At 43.5% G+C, this 16583-nt stretch overlaps 1 protein-coding gene across 5 annotated transcripts in view; it reads left to right on the top strand.

The window, feature by feature from the left end:
• The window catches only part of ASTN2 (astrotactin 2), an 824356-nt gene that overhangs the window by 648801 nt on the left and 158972 nt on the right, over window positions 1–16583 (top strand). For 3 of the 5 annotated variants that reach the window (XM_069474594.1, XM_069474593.1, XM_069474592.1), the window contains one exon: window positions 10108–10373. In XM_069474594.1, coding sequence (XP_069330695.1) covers window positions 10108–10373 — 266 coding nt within the window. Of the gene's footprint in view, window positions 1–10107; window positions 10374–16583 lie in introns of those variants that run through there. The other 2 variants (XM_069474596.1, XM_069474595.1) reach the window with 1 other exon arrangement.

Raw genomic sequence — 16583 nt, 5'->3', positions numbered from 1 at the left:
TCTCCACAAGTAACGCCTGCCAACATGTTCAAAGGTGATCTTTTAACCTGAATGTTGTTAAGATTTCAATAAAATAGAGTTAGAAGGGTGAAAGCAAGACTGTTAGCCTCCTAGGAAAGCAGTCAGAGAGTGGCAATTTGTTTCCAAATGGCTTCTCTAACCAAAACCTCCAGCTGACCCTACCCCACGTTTGTACCCTCCTGGACTTTGAACCAGGCAGCCTCTCCCAGTCCCCAGGGTGGCCTGGTCTGCCTTGCTGGCCTGCTTTCCTGCCTCAAGGTCATGTCCCAGCAGGGCAATCTGGGAGTCTTCATCTAAAGCAGGTCATTAGCATCTCAGAGGCCTCCAGTTCCATAAACATTGTCCAAGAATAGTCCTTTCTGGGCATTTCCTCTTCGAACCCTAGCATAAGAAGTAAGTGGAAGGAGGAGAAGGAATTAGGGGGGAAATAATCTTGGAATCCTTCCATGAAGGGATAAGTTAGGAATGACGTTTTTAAGAAACTGGGGGGAATTGGATCCCAGGGAGGAGAAGGCAGGTCTCCTGTGAATGATGCTTCTAAACTCCACTGGACAGAAAAGGGGCTTTGGATTCAGACCCTGAATGCCAAATGACCTTTGGCCATGGTCTGTCACTTCTCCGAACCTCTGTTTCCTCAGCTGTAAAATATGATTGTAAAAATTATGATATTCCTACTCCAAGGCATTGTTGTGAGGATTCAGTGAGCTCCACAATGTCTTGTGCTGTGCAAAGAACAAAGTTTGGGAAATGTGATTTTCTTTTCTACCCTCTCTCCTTTTCAAGCACTTTTTCTACCACATCTTAAAAATAAAAGTATGTTGTGATACTAGTACTAGTAATAATAGTAAGAATTGGCATTTCTTGGGTGGCTATTAAGTGTCTGGCATGGGCATACATTATCTTAAATTTTAACAACTTTGTATTGTCAGTGATATTAGCCTCATTTACACATAGAAAAGCAGAGGCTCCTATTGAGGAAATAGCTCATCCATGGTCACATGCAGGACTGTGGGTGGCCCTAAGTCATCTTTTATACGAATTAGGAAAAGGTGCTCCTCCACTTGGATTCAATGTCATGAGCACAGGCCCGGCGAGTGGAGCCAAGACTGGATTTAGTCCCCACTCCCCCTTTTGCCTTGTCACCCTCTTGGAGGGCCCAACTTACATTACTATACACAGAGGCCCTGGTCACATGCTTAGTTTTGACCAAACTGAAATTCAAACCCAGATCTATATGAAATTCAGACCACATCCTTTCCACTGCCACCTGGGAATTTCTCTCCCTGTCTCCTTTAAGATCTTGCTCCATCAGTTCTCTTTTCTCTCTGCCCTATCTCCAGCCTCTCCTCCTTCATCTCTCTGGTTTTTCCTTCCCAGACCATATACTCAGTCAAATCTCTAGACTTGAGTACTATTAGGATTGGAACAAATTGTTATTCGTATTTTCACCCTCTAGTGCCTAGCTCCAAACCTGGTGCTAAATAGGCCTTCTCGGCAAATGCTCTCGTTCAGAATTCATTTAGTCATTGTATTAGGCTTCCTGTATTATAGCTAAGCCTGTAAAGTTTTCCTTGCTGCCCTCAGTGCAAGTTGCTCTGCACATAGTAAATCATTCTTTGGTGTGGAAGGATCAGAACTGTTAGTAATAGATGTTTCCCAAGAGCAATCATCTTAAGAAGTCACTAGAGGGCAGCAGAAGACCACACATGGCCCTTTTTCTCAGGTTCCCATTAACGGCTACAACCTACTTTGTCTCAAGAGGCAGAAGTAAATGACACCCTTCAATGCTGACTGGGCCCTGACTCTGGCCAAGGTATCAGCCACTACTGGGCCACTGGGCAGTGTCCAGGGTTCCCTCTCTCACAGAGCATGTGACCTTCCTCAGAAATTTAACTGCTTTCACCTGAAGACAGGTATCCTCTTGTAGGTCAAACTTTATCACCCTAAGCCTCAGTTCCGTTATCTGTAAAAGGGGGCAACAATCCCTACTTTGTAGGAAGATAGAGGATGGAATGAGATCACAGGTATAAATCAACTAGCACATCATCTCTCATTTGATTCTGAGAAAAGTTGGAAGAGGAATTAGTTTCCTCATTTTCCAAATGAGGAAGCTAATGTTGGAGAGGTGAAGTGACTTGCCTGGGATTTGAAATCAGTCTGACACAATACTTTTGAACTTAAGCATTCAATTCTACGCTGGTCTACTGTGTTCCAATAGGTAGACAGCAGGTAGCTGAAAGATAAATTCCTAAAGGTTAAAGCACAGGACATGTTTCAAGGGAAGAGATACAAATTCAGACATGCAAGAATTGAATAATGCTGGGATGAAGGCCAAGTACTAGAACAAATGACCTCTCATGATGCTCTTGACACCCTAGAATTGGAAATTCTTTATTGGGTTCAGTTTCTCATTAATCCTCCAAATAATCTGATGATTAGGTACTAATATTATTAGCATTTTACAAATGAAGAAATGGAACTTTAGGAGAGGATAAGTGACTTGTCCAAGGTCACATAGCTGGAAAATGGAAGACATGGAATTCAAACTCAAGCAAGCCACTGTGCTTTATCTGCTTCTCTATGATTGTGCTTATTGTTTGTACATGTAGGGGGAAAGCTTCCAAATTAGGTTAGATCAGGAGATCAGTAGTCCTAGGGTTTGGCAGTTTTGTAAACCTGTTTTCTTTTTGGAATCTCCACTGTTGCTTCTCTTTCCATTCACCAAATATGCACACGCACACACACATACACACATACACAACCACAACACACACAGATGCATACATCTCATTAGAAGCCACTCAGGAATGTCCCACAGTTCCTGGGATCCAAATTTTATCCACCCTGTTAGTTGCTTACTCTTAGTATGACCCCCAAGTAGGGGGCAGGCTTGAGTACTGCAGATAAGACATCCAAACGACTTAAAGTACATAATTCTGGGTTGGGGTCTGATGTTTAGGGTGAGGAATGCAGTTCCTGGATGAGAAGTTAGTCTGTTTAACAGAGCTTTCCCACAATGGGATTGGAGGCCTAAAAAGGCAATGAGTTCCACATGATTACAAGTGTCCAAGAGGGAGTTGTTGGAGAATGATTTGATGGTGAATGAAACATTAGATGGGATTTCTGACCAGGTGACCTTTAAAATGCTTTCTATCCATGAGAACCTATTAGTTCATGGAAATGGGTGGGAGGAGGTTGGGGGTGTTGCCCGGAGGTGGAAGGTACCAGGAAGACACAGGGGTTTGGAATACAGATGACTCATCATGCAGGAGTGACAATCAGTGTCAGAAATTTTTCAGAGAGGAAATACAGACAGTGGAAGAAGAAGGTGAACCGAGTAGAAATAGTTAAACTAGTTACTAGCTGTGTGATTTGGGGCAAGTTACTTCATCTCTCTGAGCTACTACGTGTACATTAATGAACTAAGGGAAAAACCAGTTGCCTTTGGGGCTATGGTGATAAATTGAGATGGGAGTTTGAAGTCTGATAAATATTACTCAAGTAGAAGATTAAAGGAAAAAAGAGTCAGATTCATGCATTCATTTATTCAGGTATTTACCTGAATACTGTCTACACGATATCAGACAGTGAACTCTGTGTTGGGAATGCAAATGTTTATTAAAACTGGCCATGGTCCTTGCTCTCGTGGAGCTCACGGTTTAGTTGGGGAGACAAATATTCATTTAACTATCATATTAACTAATATTACAAATGTGATATGCACCATAATGGTGACGTAAATGGTTCAGTTGATAGTACAAGTTGAGAGGAGTCAAAATATAATCTATGAATATATGTATGTTCAAGAGTATATACCTATGAGTTGATTCCCATACTTCTTTTAATATATTCACCAGGATAATTTTCCTCTATTTCTAGATGACAATTCTAGCAGGCCACATCTAATCTATTATCACCATTGGAACAGACAGTGCTATAGACATTTTACATTGCTAACACACTTTCAAATCAAGAACTAGGCTATCCAGTGAAAGATCGTAATCAAATTTTTAAATTTGATAAGTCAGATCTCCTTGCCCTTCCCAGTTGGAGCATTAAGAAGGTGGGAGGGGGATGTTTGGCCTTTATTCTGTTTCTCAGCCTGGCATTTCTTCTTCTCCTCCTTCCATAGTCCACACAGAAAGAGAGAGGTGCAGGAAGGTTTAGGAAGGTCATATGTGCCCTGGTATCTTTCTACCTGGCTCTGTACTCTCTGGTCCTGGCATATTTATAAAGCTGGCCCTTTCTCTTGGGGGCTTTTCGGTGATCCCCATTGCTGGAGACATTTCCCAAGACCTGGAGCAATGCCATTTATCTTTGGGTGGCTGCTGTGGTCCCCTTCTACCTACTATTTCTCTGGCTGCCCACCTCATGGAGATTCACTGTTGGGACCCAACATCCTTTGTTAGAATTCTTCTTGGGCAGGACTCAAAACAGTTCCAGGCCAGCCCTTTCTCCAGTATGACCCACATCTGGTCCAGGGGAAACAAGCATTTTTCTCCAGGCAACCTTTCAGGGTTTGGGCTAGTTCTCACACAGCCCCTTCTGTTCTGTCGCCGTAGGCCACTAGACCTTTTCCAGGTGAAGATAGGGCTTAGTCCACTCTCTTCCCAGTTGCCAAGAACACATAAGAAGTTCTCCAAGTGGCACTCTGGAGGGTCCTTCTCAAAAAAACATGGGGTTAGAAGATAGCATATTCTGCATGTCCCTCCTGGCATGCTGGGGACTCCAAACATGGTACTAGTTCTCCCCTAAAAAAATCTTCCCTAAATTTTTCCCTTTCACTCTCTGACCTCTTTTTATTTCCTTGTTCTGGTTGAGGGTTCTAGAGTTATAAAACTGGTTAGGATTTATGTCCTTTGTAAATTCTGCATCTAGGGGCATGACTTTGGTATTTCACTTCTATTATGTCTTGGTGTCTCAACAGAAATTACAAATTTTGACATCCTGTTACAACAACAGCAACATAATTACAACCACAGCAACAACAGCAATAACAAATTATATTTATGGAGTGCTTAACCTGTGCCAACCACCTTATTTAATCCTCACAGTACTCTTTTGGGTTTGGTACCATTATTTATAAAGGGCACACTGATGACGGTGGCCTTTGACTGTTGGGCTGAGAAGTTCAGTTACACAACACAGAAGTACAGGCCTTGCTAATGGCATTTCGGCTGGCTGTTCTCGCTTTGTTAAGGGTATTTGTGTGGGTTCCTGAGTCAGGCCTCAGAGCAATCGCTCTCCTCCAACAGGAGACAGTAACTCCGCCTAAGAAATGATCCCATTTCAGTAATTCCTGGGAGGCTATTGCTGTAATAAAGGCCATTCTTTATGATATAAAAGTCTCACCCTTTTTCCACCCTCCTTAATGTTTCTAATTTGAGCCCCTCTGGTCCCTGTGGAGTCTTTAAATGCTTCAAGTGCAAGCCCATTGCCAAAGCAAGCCTGTCTGACGAGGGAGGCAGCGCCCTGCACCGTTGCTGAATATTGAACAAACATCCGCACAGCTTTGGGTCTCTCAGAAGCCCTGAGTCTGATGCTTTGTTTTGTTTTCTGGATGAGGGCAAGTGGTGCCATCACCTCCTGCCGAAAAGCCCTGGCTGCCCTCCCAACAAGGAGTTGTCACTTCAACTGAGGCTTTTTTTTTTTTTTTTTGGTGGCAACAAAATAATACCCAGCAGGAATTTGGGAAGAGAAAAAAGAAAGTTCAGTTGGCAGGTTCTCAAATGAATGGGTTGTAGTGTCATTGGAACTGAATTGGGCTTGAAACCAGACATGATCCTATTTTGGAAGCATTGTTCAGAAGGATGGGAAATGTGAACAGAGGATAAATCTCTTCAAAAATGCTCTTTATCCTTGGCCTGTTAAAGACACTCTGTTTTAACCTAACTCTCCCATTCCCTTAATGGCAAGGGCCGACTTGAAAATCTAGAGGAGATCAGAAATTGATCAGCTATTCAACTATTTCTCTGTGAACCTTTTGATCAAGGGCACTAATTTTACTTTGGGCAGAGGTTGTGTCTTGACTGTAAGACTTGATTCATTGTCGTCACAACTAATACAGATCACAACTTTGTAATTCACAAATCCTAGCTCTCAGATTCATCTTTGTTAAGATAGCACAGTGATTAGGTTATATAAGTGTCCTATACATTCAAGAAATATTTATTGAAAATATTTTTGAAAGCCTACTGTGTTCCAGGTACTGTGTAAGGTGGGTATGGGAATCGGCAAAACTGATACTGTCTTTGCCTTCCTTGGAGTTTGCAATCTTGAGACATTAATAGATGATACAGAGAACAGGATGCTATGAGCATCTGTAATATGAAACCTTAATATACACTGGTGGCATGGGCAGTTCAGGGAAGGCTTTTTTGAGGAATTGACACTTGAATTAAGATCTGAAGGATGAGTGTAAGTTATCCAGGAAAAGGCAGGGGCTGAGAGAGGGCTGGGGGGAAGCATTCTGTGCATAGAAAAGAGCACAGGATTGAGAGAGACATAGGGTGTATGCAAGGAACTTAAAGGCCCTTGTGGCTAAAAGTAGGAGAATTAGAAGGAATAGGATAAGAGATCAGACTGGAGAGACAGCAGGTTGTCTATATTCTACATTGTCTATGTACTATCTCAAGATTTTGGTCTTTATGCTAAGAGCCGTAAAATGCGATGGAAGATTTTTAAGCAGGAGAGGAGTATAGGTTTTGCCTTTTGAACAGATGACTTTAGCCACAGGGTGGGGTTGGATCAGAAGCAATTAGCTTTTGCAATTGTGATGTCTACAGAGGAATAATTAATGAAATAGCTAATAGTGTTCCCTGCTGTAACTCTCATCCAGATCATAACTTAGGCATGACACAATCTTCAAGAAGAGGATCATTGTTAGTACATGTGCATGGGACTTAGAGGTATGTCCCTTTCCCAATTTTGGTTACAGGTTCCTCACCTGTTAAGCGATAGGGTTGGACCAGATGGTAGCCCTCCTTTTGCAAAACCATCCCTTAAGTTCAGCTGTAAATTCTATACTGTTGCTATGGTCAGCCTGGACTGTGGGCTTTTAACCCCACTGATTGAGATGATGAGTGTGATGTGCACTGTCTAGGGAATGGACACAATTGAAGCTCAGACTCGGGGGGATGGGGAGGCATGGGCAATGTATATAGCCTGAACTTTTGTAACCCCATAATGAGCTGAAAAACAAAAAAATAAAATCTATCGAAAAAAAAAAAAAGCTAAAGAAGTTATTGAACAGAAGCAGATCAGCAGAGAACTATAGATGATTTTGTTGTTAAATGGATAGTTATATCTTTAACCCAATGGCTATGAATATTTGTTTGATCTAGGGAATTTTTGCTCTTAGCACCAGGTGACATTTCTTCCCGATTAAATTATGTGCGTATGGCAATGTGCTATGAGGGGCATGCCATCTGTGTTGTGAAAGATGGGATAACATGAGATAATAATAGTGTAAGTGATTAATCGGTTATCAGAAGAGTGGGGCCGTACTGAAATGAGCATTGACTCCCTGTGTGACCTTGGAAAGTCATTTTCCTCTCTGGGACACCCTTTTCCCTTGTTTAAAATGTGAAGTTTTGTACTACATCAGCATTTTTCAAAAGTGTGTTCATTTAATAGCTTTTGATATATGTTTTATGGAGAAAAGATGTCCCACTCTATTTTTTCTCCTTGGACATTCACAATCCAAGTATACTGATGGTCTCTTTGATTAGTTACAGTTTTTACCTTAACTAAACCATAATACTGCCATACTTCTATGTGACTATATGTGGGTCCTTTCTCTGAAACTCAGTTCCCCCATTGATAAATGGGGGCTTTAGCAGGGGTTGCCAAATTTTTCTGTAAAGATAGTACCTATTTTAGCCTTTGTGATCATAAAGTCTTTGTTGTAACTACTTAATTCTGTCTTTGTAGCCATACACAATACAGAAATGAATGGAGATGGCTGTGTTCCAATAAAACTTTATTTAAAAGCAGGAAGGGAACTGGATTTGGCCAATGGGCCATAGTTTGTTGACCTAGGCCAGAGTGTGGGCTAACTAATCCCTAATGTGTTTACAGCTCTGAATCCCTCCTGATATTCTCCCAAAATGGTTATTCTCTTCCAAGTTTGAAGTCACCTTTCTCCAAAACTATGCCTCTGGCCTGAAGTTGCAAAAGTCGTCATCATCTTCTTTAGACGTGTCTGTGTATAAGACTGTCTCCATCTCTCCAGCTGCTGGGATGCCGTCTTCACAGTCTTGTTTTGTTTATCTTAGTAACTACCCTTCTTTAATCCCTCTGAAGGATTGGTTAGCTGGAATTCGCCTTGTCTTCCTCCTCCAGAGCCTTTGATCTGATGCTCATAAGCATTTGCTGACAGCCAGACAGAAAAGGTGGAGCCCAGATCCCAGGCCCAAGGGCCCGGAGAGTAATGAATGAAGGCTGCGTTTATTTGTATTTCTAATTGGCAAGTCCATTTCCAGATCAGCTGCATGTCACCGCAAGCTGAGAGCAAGAGCAGGAGAAAACTCTCCCTTTTCTCTCAGATCTCAGAGCCCAGGGCCTCTGTTTCCACTGAGGCAGAAGCTTGCCTTGACTTCACCAGGCTTGGTAGAAGCTGCACCCTGGATCAAGCTCTGTCTTTTAGAACAGGATCACCCTATTTTGCCACTCAGATTGTGCACTGCACGTCTGTCAGTCCATTAACATAGTCTATGATGTAAATGGAACCCTCTGGGTTGGACGAATTGCTTTGCTTCTTCAAACTTTTTGATATAGCTATAAAATCTTTTTTAAAACAAAATCTTATATAGAAGGCTAATCTGTAAGAGAAATGCAAGTGGAACTTCTCTATTTGAAGCTGAGATGAGGGTTTAGAGCCCTGTCTGCTCACTTTTCCTCTTGCCCTATGAAATCAGTTGTTGCAGTACTTCTTAGCGTCCCTGGAATTCTTCAGAAGAATGTTGCAGTCTCTTGACTAGGTCATGAATATCGTTCTAGCCATTCAGAGTTCTATAATCTCCCTCTTTGAGTCTCAAGTACATCCCTAGCGCCACGTTAGGCACCGAAGGTGGGCGGGAATGGGAGACATGGCCCCTGGTCTTCTAGAGTTGGTAATATTGTTGGAGAGGTCAGCAAAAAATGGGAAAGGAAAAGGAACTCAAGATCTCGTAAGTAGAAATACTTATACAGAGAAAAGGGTCTGGGGCAATGGAAAATGACTTCCTGAAGAGGGTAACATTGGAATGGAACATTGACAGGTAGAAAAGATGTGGAGAGGCAGAGGGAACAAACAGGACAGGGTGAATAAAGGCACAGGGGTGGAAATGCTAGTTGCATAGGTCAAGAGACATGGCACAGAATGGAGCAGGCATGAATCCAGTCTCACTGTGCTCATGAAGAAAGAGGCAGGAAAAGGAGTTTGAACAAGAGAACAGGTGAGCACAGAAAGGGAAAATAATGTCTTTTCCAGACAATTTCACTCCTTCTATCTCATTTAGCATTCATAACTGATTCCATTGGTATTATTAACCCCACTTCTCAGAATTAATCACTAGAGTCTCCTGGATATTGAGAGACTTTCCCAAGGTTGCAGAGGTATCATCAAGCACAACTGAGATTTAAAATGAAGTTGGCTTGATCCGAAGTTTGTGTTCCTCTCATTATATTGAGCTTCATGGAAACTACAGGACTGGAGCAAAATTTTAAAATGGTATAATTTGTATAGGTTGACAGGAGACAGAAAGGAATTTTTGGTTGGGGAAAATATATCTTTGAGTATTTACATCTTACAAGAATCTTAGAGAATTAGCTAGCCCAACCTACCAACTTTAAACATGGGAAAAGTGAAGGCCAGAGAAAACAAGAGAATATACAGTGCAAGTGATAGAACAAGACACCATTCTGGTCTTTGAACCCTCAAGCCAGTGGTCTTTCCAAGGCATTATGAGTAAATCACTTTATCATTTTTTTTTCCTTTCCAGTGGATACCAGCTCCTCAGCATATGCTCTTTGTGAGTTTAAGAGTCCGACCTTTTGAGCAATACTGAATTTACCTTTCCCTCTTTCTGTTTGATGCCTCTCCAGAGACCACAGAGCTGGGCAGCAAGAAGGAGCTCAAGTCCATGCCCTTCATCACCTACCTCTCAGGTCTGCTGACAGCCCAGATGCTGTCAGATGACCAGCTCATCTCAGGGGTGGAGATCCGCTGTGAGGAGAAGGGCCGCTGTCCGTCCACCTGCCACCTGTGCCGCCGGCCAGGCAAGGAGCAGCTGAGCCCCACGCCAGTGCTTCTGGAAATCAACCGTGTGGTGCCACTTTATACCCTCATCCAAGACAATGGCACGAAGGAGGTGAGTTCCCCTGGCCCAGCTGCTAAGTCAAACTTGACCAACCCTCTACCTCCTGCCCTCATGGACTCTTTGTCCATGGGGATTGTCAGCAGCCCCAGCAATGTCGTGGTGAATACTAGCATTTATTGATTCCTTACAAAGCTTGGTAACACTAGCTGCTATAACCAACAAATGCTCAAATCTCAGTGGATAAATACGATAAAGGTTATTTTGTGTTTGTGCGGAGAGTCCCAAATAGATGTTTTTGATTGATGAGTGGCTTTACTCTGAGAAGTGGTTCAGAGACTCAGCCTGTTCCATCCTGTGCTGCATAGACCTGATGCTTCCACGGTTGCTGTGGAAGGAGAAAGAACGGGGAGGGTTGGACAGGAAAGGTTCAAGGGGGCTAAGCCTGAAAGCGGCCAGTGTCGTTTCAGCTCCCATTCTAGCGATTAGAACTCAGCCTTTGTCCACATTGTCTGCAGTGAAGACAGGGAAACGTGTTCTAGCTGTGTGCCTAGGAGAAGAAGGCATGGATGCTTCGATTATCTTGTTTAATCTGCCATTCCAGATCTGTGATTTACTTATAAATATTGGTTTGATGCATATGAAATTGCTGAAATGTGGCCGTTTTATTCCATATATTTTATCCTAATATCATGCCTGCTTTACAACTGAGAAAACCTCAACAATATTAAGTGATTTGCTCAAAGTTGGTTGGCTCTAGGGCTTAACATGCTTAACCATGAAATTTTATTTCCTCTTTTTCTCTTGGGTGTATATCACTGTGAATTACAGAATTTTAGGGCTTGAGAGGATCATGTGAATTATTTGATTCACTGGTGTACAAACTTATCTTCATGGAGCACTTTTTCCAAATGCAGCCATTCAGGAACTTCAATCCATAAAATCAGGAATAGTGATGCTACTACTTCAGTGAGGAAGAGGAAGGTGAATAAAGCATTTCCTATTTCATTCCCACTCTTTCATCTGCAAAAGTTCCCAGACAGCGCTGGGCCTCCAAAGGAGACAGTTTGGTAGACCACCCACTGAGTCCACTAGAACTCTATGGAGTACGTGCTCCTCCCATAGCATCCTCCTGGGCTAAGTGTTGGAGGATGTTGAGTGGTCACTTGGGCTGCATAGAGGATAGAGAAGAGAAGGGAGTAAGGGCATGGAGAGAGCCAGGTAGATGACCAAAGGAAGAAGAGAACATCCTCTGTACAAATAGCAAAAGAATTTCCCTGTGACTAAGACCAAGAGAGGTAAGGAGAGCTGGGTGAGGCCAGAGGGATTGGAAGGGGCTTGATCATTTAGGATACCTAAATGATAAGCTAGGTCATGGGCTTTGGACCCTATCCTGAGGGCACTGAGATGATAAAGATACATGATTAGCAGGAGTCTGTTGGCATTAGATTTGTGTGGTAAAAGGAGGCCTTTCTAAACAACCCAAGTGACCAGCAATGGGAAAGCAGTTAAGGTGGAGGATGTGCATAGGATAGAATACACTGCAGCAGCCAAAGTGAATGGACTCTCGTCACACCTGTGAATATGAAGTGAATGAACACAATAGTAAATGAAGAAGATAAGTCCCAAGGATAGATTTTATATAGCACAATACCCTTCCCCCACTTTAAAAACATGCACACACACACATCCCCCTCAAACATGCTACCTTTTAGGAATAAATACAGATGCAATAAAACTTTTTAAAAAAAGGAAGCAAGGACATGATGAACATTTCAGGATTCAGGAAGATGGTCATCTTGAGTCGAGGGAGGCAGCGTAATGGCATGAGGGAACATACATTACATGGAGGGAGTAAAGTTCCTACCTGGTGTTTTTGGTGGGAGATTTGTGGGAGTTTATTAAAGTGTTAAAACTAACTAACTGAATAAATAATGCCTAGCCATGTGTGGCCCAACAATGATCTTCAGTCTTAAAGCAAGCATTGTAAGTAATCTAATTCTGTGCATCAGAGCGCCCCAAGCTAACAACGAAATGCATATGCGTGTGTCCCCACCCCTCTGACTGCAAGGCCAGAAAAGGTTGTGGGAATGTGGACGTAGGATCAGGGAGATGCGTGAGGAGGCTGTTGCAGCTTCCAATGAATAACGAGAGTGTTCTGGCTAGAGCTGTGTCAGTGAGGATGTAGCTGTGTGTGGCTGGCTTTCCAGGACTTAGTGAATGAGGCTGTGAGTACCCCCATTTACTGCTGTGTGAATTTGTCCCAGTGGCTCCTTTTCTGGGCCACACTGTCCTCATCTGCAATGTGGCACACACACTGCAAGCGAATCCATGGGACTTTTGCAACGTGTTCTTGGCACGTGTGTGGCGGTAGATAGGGTGGTGGTCCCCTTCCTCTTTGCTCAGGGGCCAGATTCCCCTATGTCTGGATTCTTTGCCAGCTTCCCTCAGCACAATCAGAATATTCAGCTTATTGGAAATCCAGTGAGGTCTTGCGAGGCCAGTGAGTGGTAGGTGATCAGAAAATCCCAAGAGTGTGAAAGTGATCACTAGATGTCACTGTTCTCCTTACAGGAGACCTGGAAACCCGGAGCACTAGTCATTCATTCATTCATTCATTAAGTATTCTGAGGCCCCACTCTATGCCAACTACTGTGTTACGCCCCGAGGAGTGAACAGTGTGACAAATGGACATGGTCTTTGTCTTTATGGAGTCTACAAACTTGTGGAGAAAACAGATATTCATGAAACAATCACACAAACAAGTAGACTGCAAAGTGCCAAGGACAAGTCCAGGCTGATGGGTTGAAAGTGTGTAGCAGGGGAGACTGTGGGGTCAGGGAAGGCTTCCCTGAGGAAGTGACATTTGAACTGAGTCCTTGGGGGCCGGGCGCATGATGTGAATGTGGGGGGCTGGGTTTGGGAAAGGAGGAGGAGAAGGAAAGCATTCCGGGTAGAAGGCCCAGCTTCTGCAAAGACCGGAGGAATGAGCAAATGTGACCCATCTGAGGACCTGAATGAGAATCGGTGTGGCTGGGCCAACGCTGAGGGGGAGCCCCACGGACAATGCCGTGGGGGGTCAGGCAGTGCTCTGGAAGCTGTGGTGCAGAGTTTGCCCCATAGTAGTAGGGAACCCTGGAGAGGTTAGGGCAGACAGACGGGCATGGGTGCTGTGTTCTCAGTTCCACTCTCCTCTCCTCCTAGTGATCCCTGCAAAGAAATGTTCAAGCTGGCTAGAGGTGGCTTCCTCCAAGTCTCCAGTTTCTTCTCCCTCTTCCTAAACCCAAATGACAGGCCTGTGTAAAGTTTCATGGCAGCCTAGGGTCTGGAGTGCATTAGACATTTCCAAGGGAGCCAGGTTGCAGGAGGAAGGGGTGGGACAGGCCCACTGCAGGTCTGGAAATGACCCCAGAGGAGGGGAATATGGCCACCACACAGAGCTGGTACGAGGAACATTTTGTTCATCATTTATTTTTCCACCTCTGCCTCAAATCCTCTTCTCTCCTTCTCTTATGACTTTTCCATCTCTCTGCCATCTCTGCAGGCTGAGGCCACAGGGATAAAACAAACAAAAAAGAGGCCTTGACCGGTAGTTGAGGGGCCTGGTCTGTGACACTGAGTCATAGCAAGGCCTTGGGAAAGTCTTTTTCCCTTTCTGGGGCTTTCTTTTCCTGCCTGAAAAGCCAGATTAGTTGAACAAGTTTCTGTCTGAGTTTCCTACAGGAAACTTGGTCTACATGGAAGCAGATAGTACAGGCTCTGTGCTCCCCTCGGCTTGGCTTGGGGTCTTGCTTCAATCCCCTCTTCACCGTGTCATGCTGAATGGTGTCTCCAAACCTCAGTTTCCACCTCTGTGAAATGTGATCTCATGATCCCTACTTCATGGGAATCAAATGAGATAATGCATGCATAGTCCCCGGCACAAAGCATGTAATGGAAAAATGTTAGCTATGATACTAATAAAAATACTGTTTATTTAAAATTTCCCTTTCTTTTTTCCATGCTTCCTTTGTTACCTCTTCTTCTAAGTAGTACTTCATAACATTGCTGATGCCCACAGTGCTAAGACATGACATTTTGGAGTAAGACTCCTATTTTGCAGGGGAGAGGCCAACCCAAAAGGGCAGATAACAAGTGGAGGAATCTTAGGGGCATTTCCTCACTTGATAAACATTGCTGGAACTCACACCCTGTGGATAAGGGATGCATAACATAACTGGAGTTAAACATGAGTAAAAGGATTTCCTTCTCCTGTAGACCCTCTAATGCAGAATAGAAGCTCTTCTGTGTGGGAACCACTGACCCCTTGATTCTTGGAGGCATTGAGTGAACTCCTGAGCCCCATTTTCTGGCACATTTAGGGAGTAACAGAGAGGGAGTATGACTTGCCAGAGGTTTGTCTGGTAGTCGTGGCCTCTCATTCTAGACCAGGGCCAAGGTATACTCTGGATGGCTTTGGGGACCATAGGACACTAGCTCCTTGGGTGGTTGGGGTCCCCTTGGGTCCATTCCAGTGAATGCATGGGAAAAGATGATGCTTCTACCTCAGCAGGGAAGAAGCCCTTAATTATACTTTGTGCTGTGGTTTTGAACAAGCGAAGCAGGAAAAAAGTCTTTATGATGGAGAATTTGATTAATGCATAAATCCCCTCCCTCCACCTGTTAAATGGCCCTAACACAGCCCAAAGCCACAGAGCTTGGCTCAGCACAACTGGTGCTTAAACGTACCAGATTTTCTGTGGTTGTTATCGTAATTTAGCCTGTGGGTGAAGAAGAGTCTCCAAGTTGGGGAGACAGAGGAGTGTCACGGTGAAGAGCCAGACAGAGCTGGATGTGAATCCCATCTCGGCCATGTGCTGTCTGTGTGACCTCACTTTTGCTCAGTTGTAAAGCAGGCAGTCCAGTGTCTGTTCCTATTCATTTCAGGGCTGGGGGTTTTCTTTGGGAGAACTAGAGAATAGAGACACCAGGAATCTGAACTAGGCTCTGTCCTTTATTATATGGCATTGGACATGCTTCTACTGTCTAGGTCTCTGTTTCTTTATCTGTATGATGAGAATTATAGGCCAACTTCATCCAAGGTCTCCTTTGGTGCTGCAATAGGGTCAGATAGAACTTCTACCAAGAATATAAAGCAAATATTTTGAGATTGGAAGAGGTATCCTATGACCTGCAATTTATTTCCCATCCAGAGACAATCTCAGTTTCACTCCTTAAGTTTAGCATTGAGAGGAGAAAGATAGACATGTCTTGTACTCCATCCAAATGGCACAGTGTTCATGAGCAGAGGATATTAAAATCATATCCTGCTTATTTTAAAAATAGGAAAACTGAGGCTTCTAGGTTAGGAGTGACTTTCTCTGGGTCACACAGCCAGGGCTAGGTTTGAAATAGGAATGCCTTCTACCCTCAGAAATATCTTTTACTTCTCTGAGACTCAGTTTCCTCATCTCTGAAATGGATGGTGGTTAAGTTTCCCCATAGAGGTCTCTTGGAAAAATTGAGACTGTTAGTATTTTGAAGGCTGTAAAATACCCTATAGATCCGGATGGTTCCTTACAGGCCTCAGATTTCCAGACTTCCAACCCTGTGAGCATTTTCGTCTCATGCTGCCCTAGGAAGAGTCATGTGTAATTTTGGTCTTGTTGTGGTTGTCTGACCTTCCAGAGGATCCTTTCTCTCTGCCAGAAAGACTTATTTGCCTCATTTCTACTTTTTGGCTCAAACTGAGAAGCGAATTCCAAATGACTACTCTTTGAAAAGAAATTAACAGCCAAGTCTCTCCCCTCTCCCCAGTTATTACCACCACCACCATCGCCACCACCATCACCACCACCACCATGACTATGCTGACACCACCACTGTCACTACCAGCATCAGCGTCACTGTGCTCTGTCACTGTCACCACATACATTGGTTGCTTAGTGTGTGCCAGATACTGTGTTAGGACATGTGCTGTAGATGGGTGTAAGACACAGACTGTGCCTTCAAGGAGCTCACAATCTAGTATAAGGGGACATATAGGTAACCATAATTACTTACACATGCTACATTAATGCATGATTTATTTTCAGATACTACAATAGATAGGACAACAATGTTAGAAGAAAGAGAAAGAGAGGAAAAAAAAAAAAAAAAAACAGAGGGAGAATCTGGAAAACATTCCTGGGGAAGGAAAGGTGGATACAGGCAGGTAGTGGAACTGCTTGAAGCAAGTTTATTGTTGACGAAGATAATAATATCTACCAGATGTATAATTGTGTG

The sequence above is a fragment of the Eulemur rufifrons genome, chromosome 7 (genome assembly GCF_041146395.1).
Source record: "Eulemur rufifrons isolate Redbay chromosome 7, OSU_ERuf_1, whole genome shotgun sequence".
NCBI classification, from domain to species: domain Eukaryota; kingdom Metazoa; phylum Chordata; class Mammalia; order Primates; family Lemuridae; genus Eulemur; species Eulemur rufifrons.
Note: the sequence above shows the minus strand (reverse complement) of the source record. Positions and strands in the feature narration are given on the sequence as shown.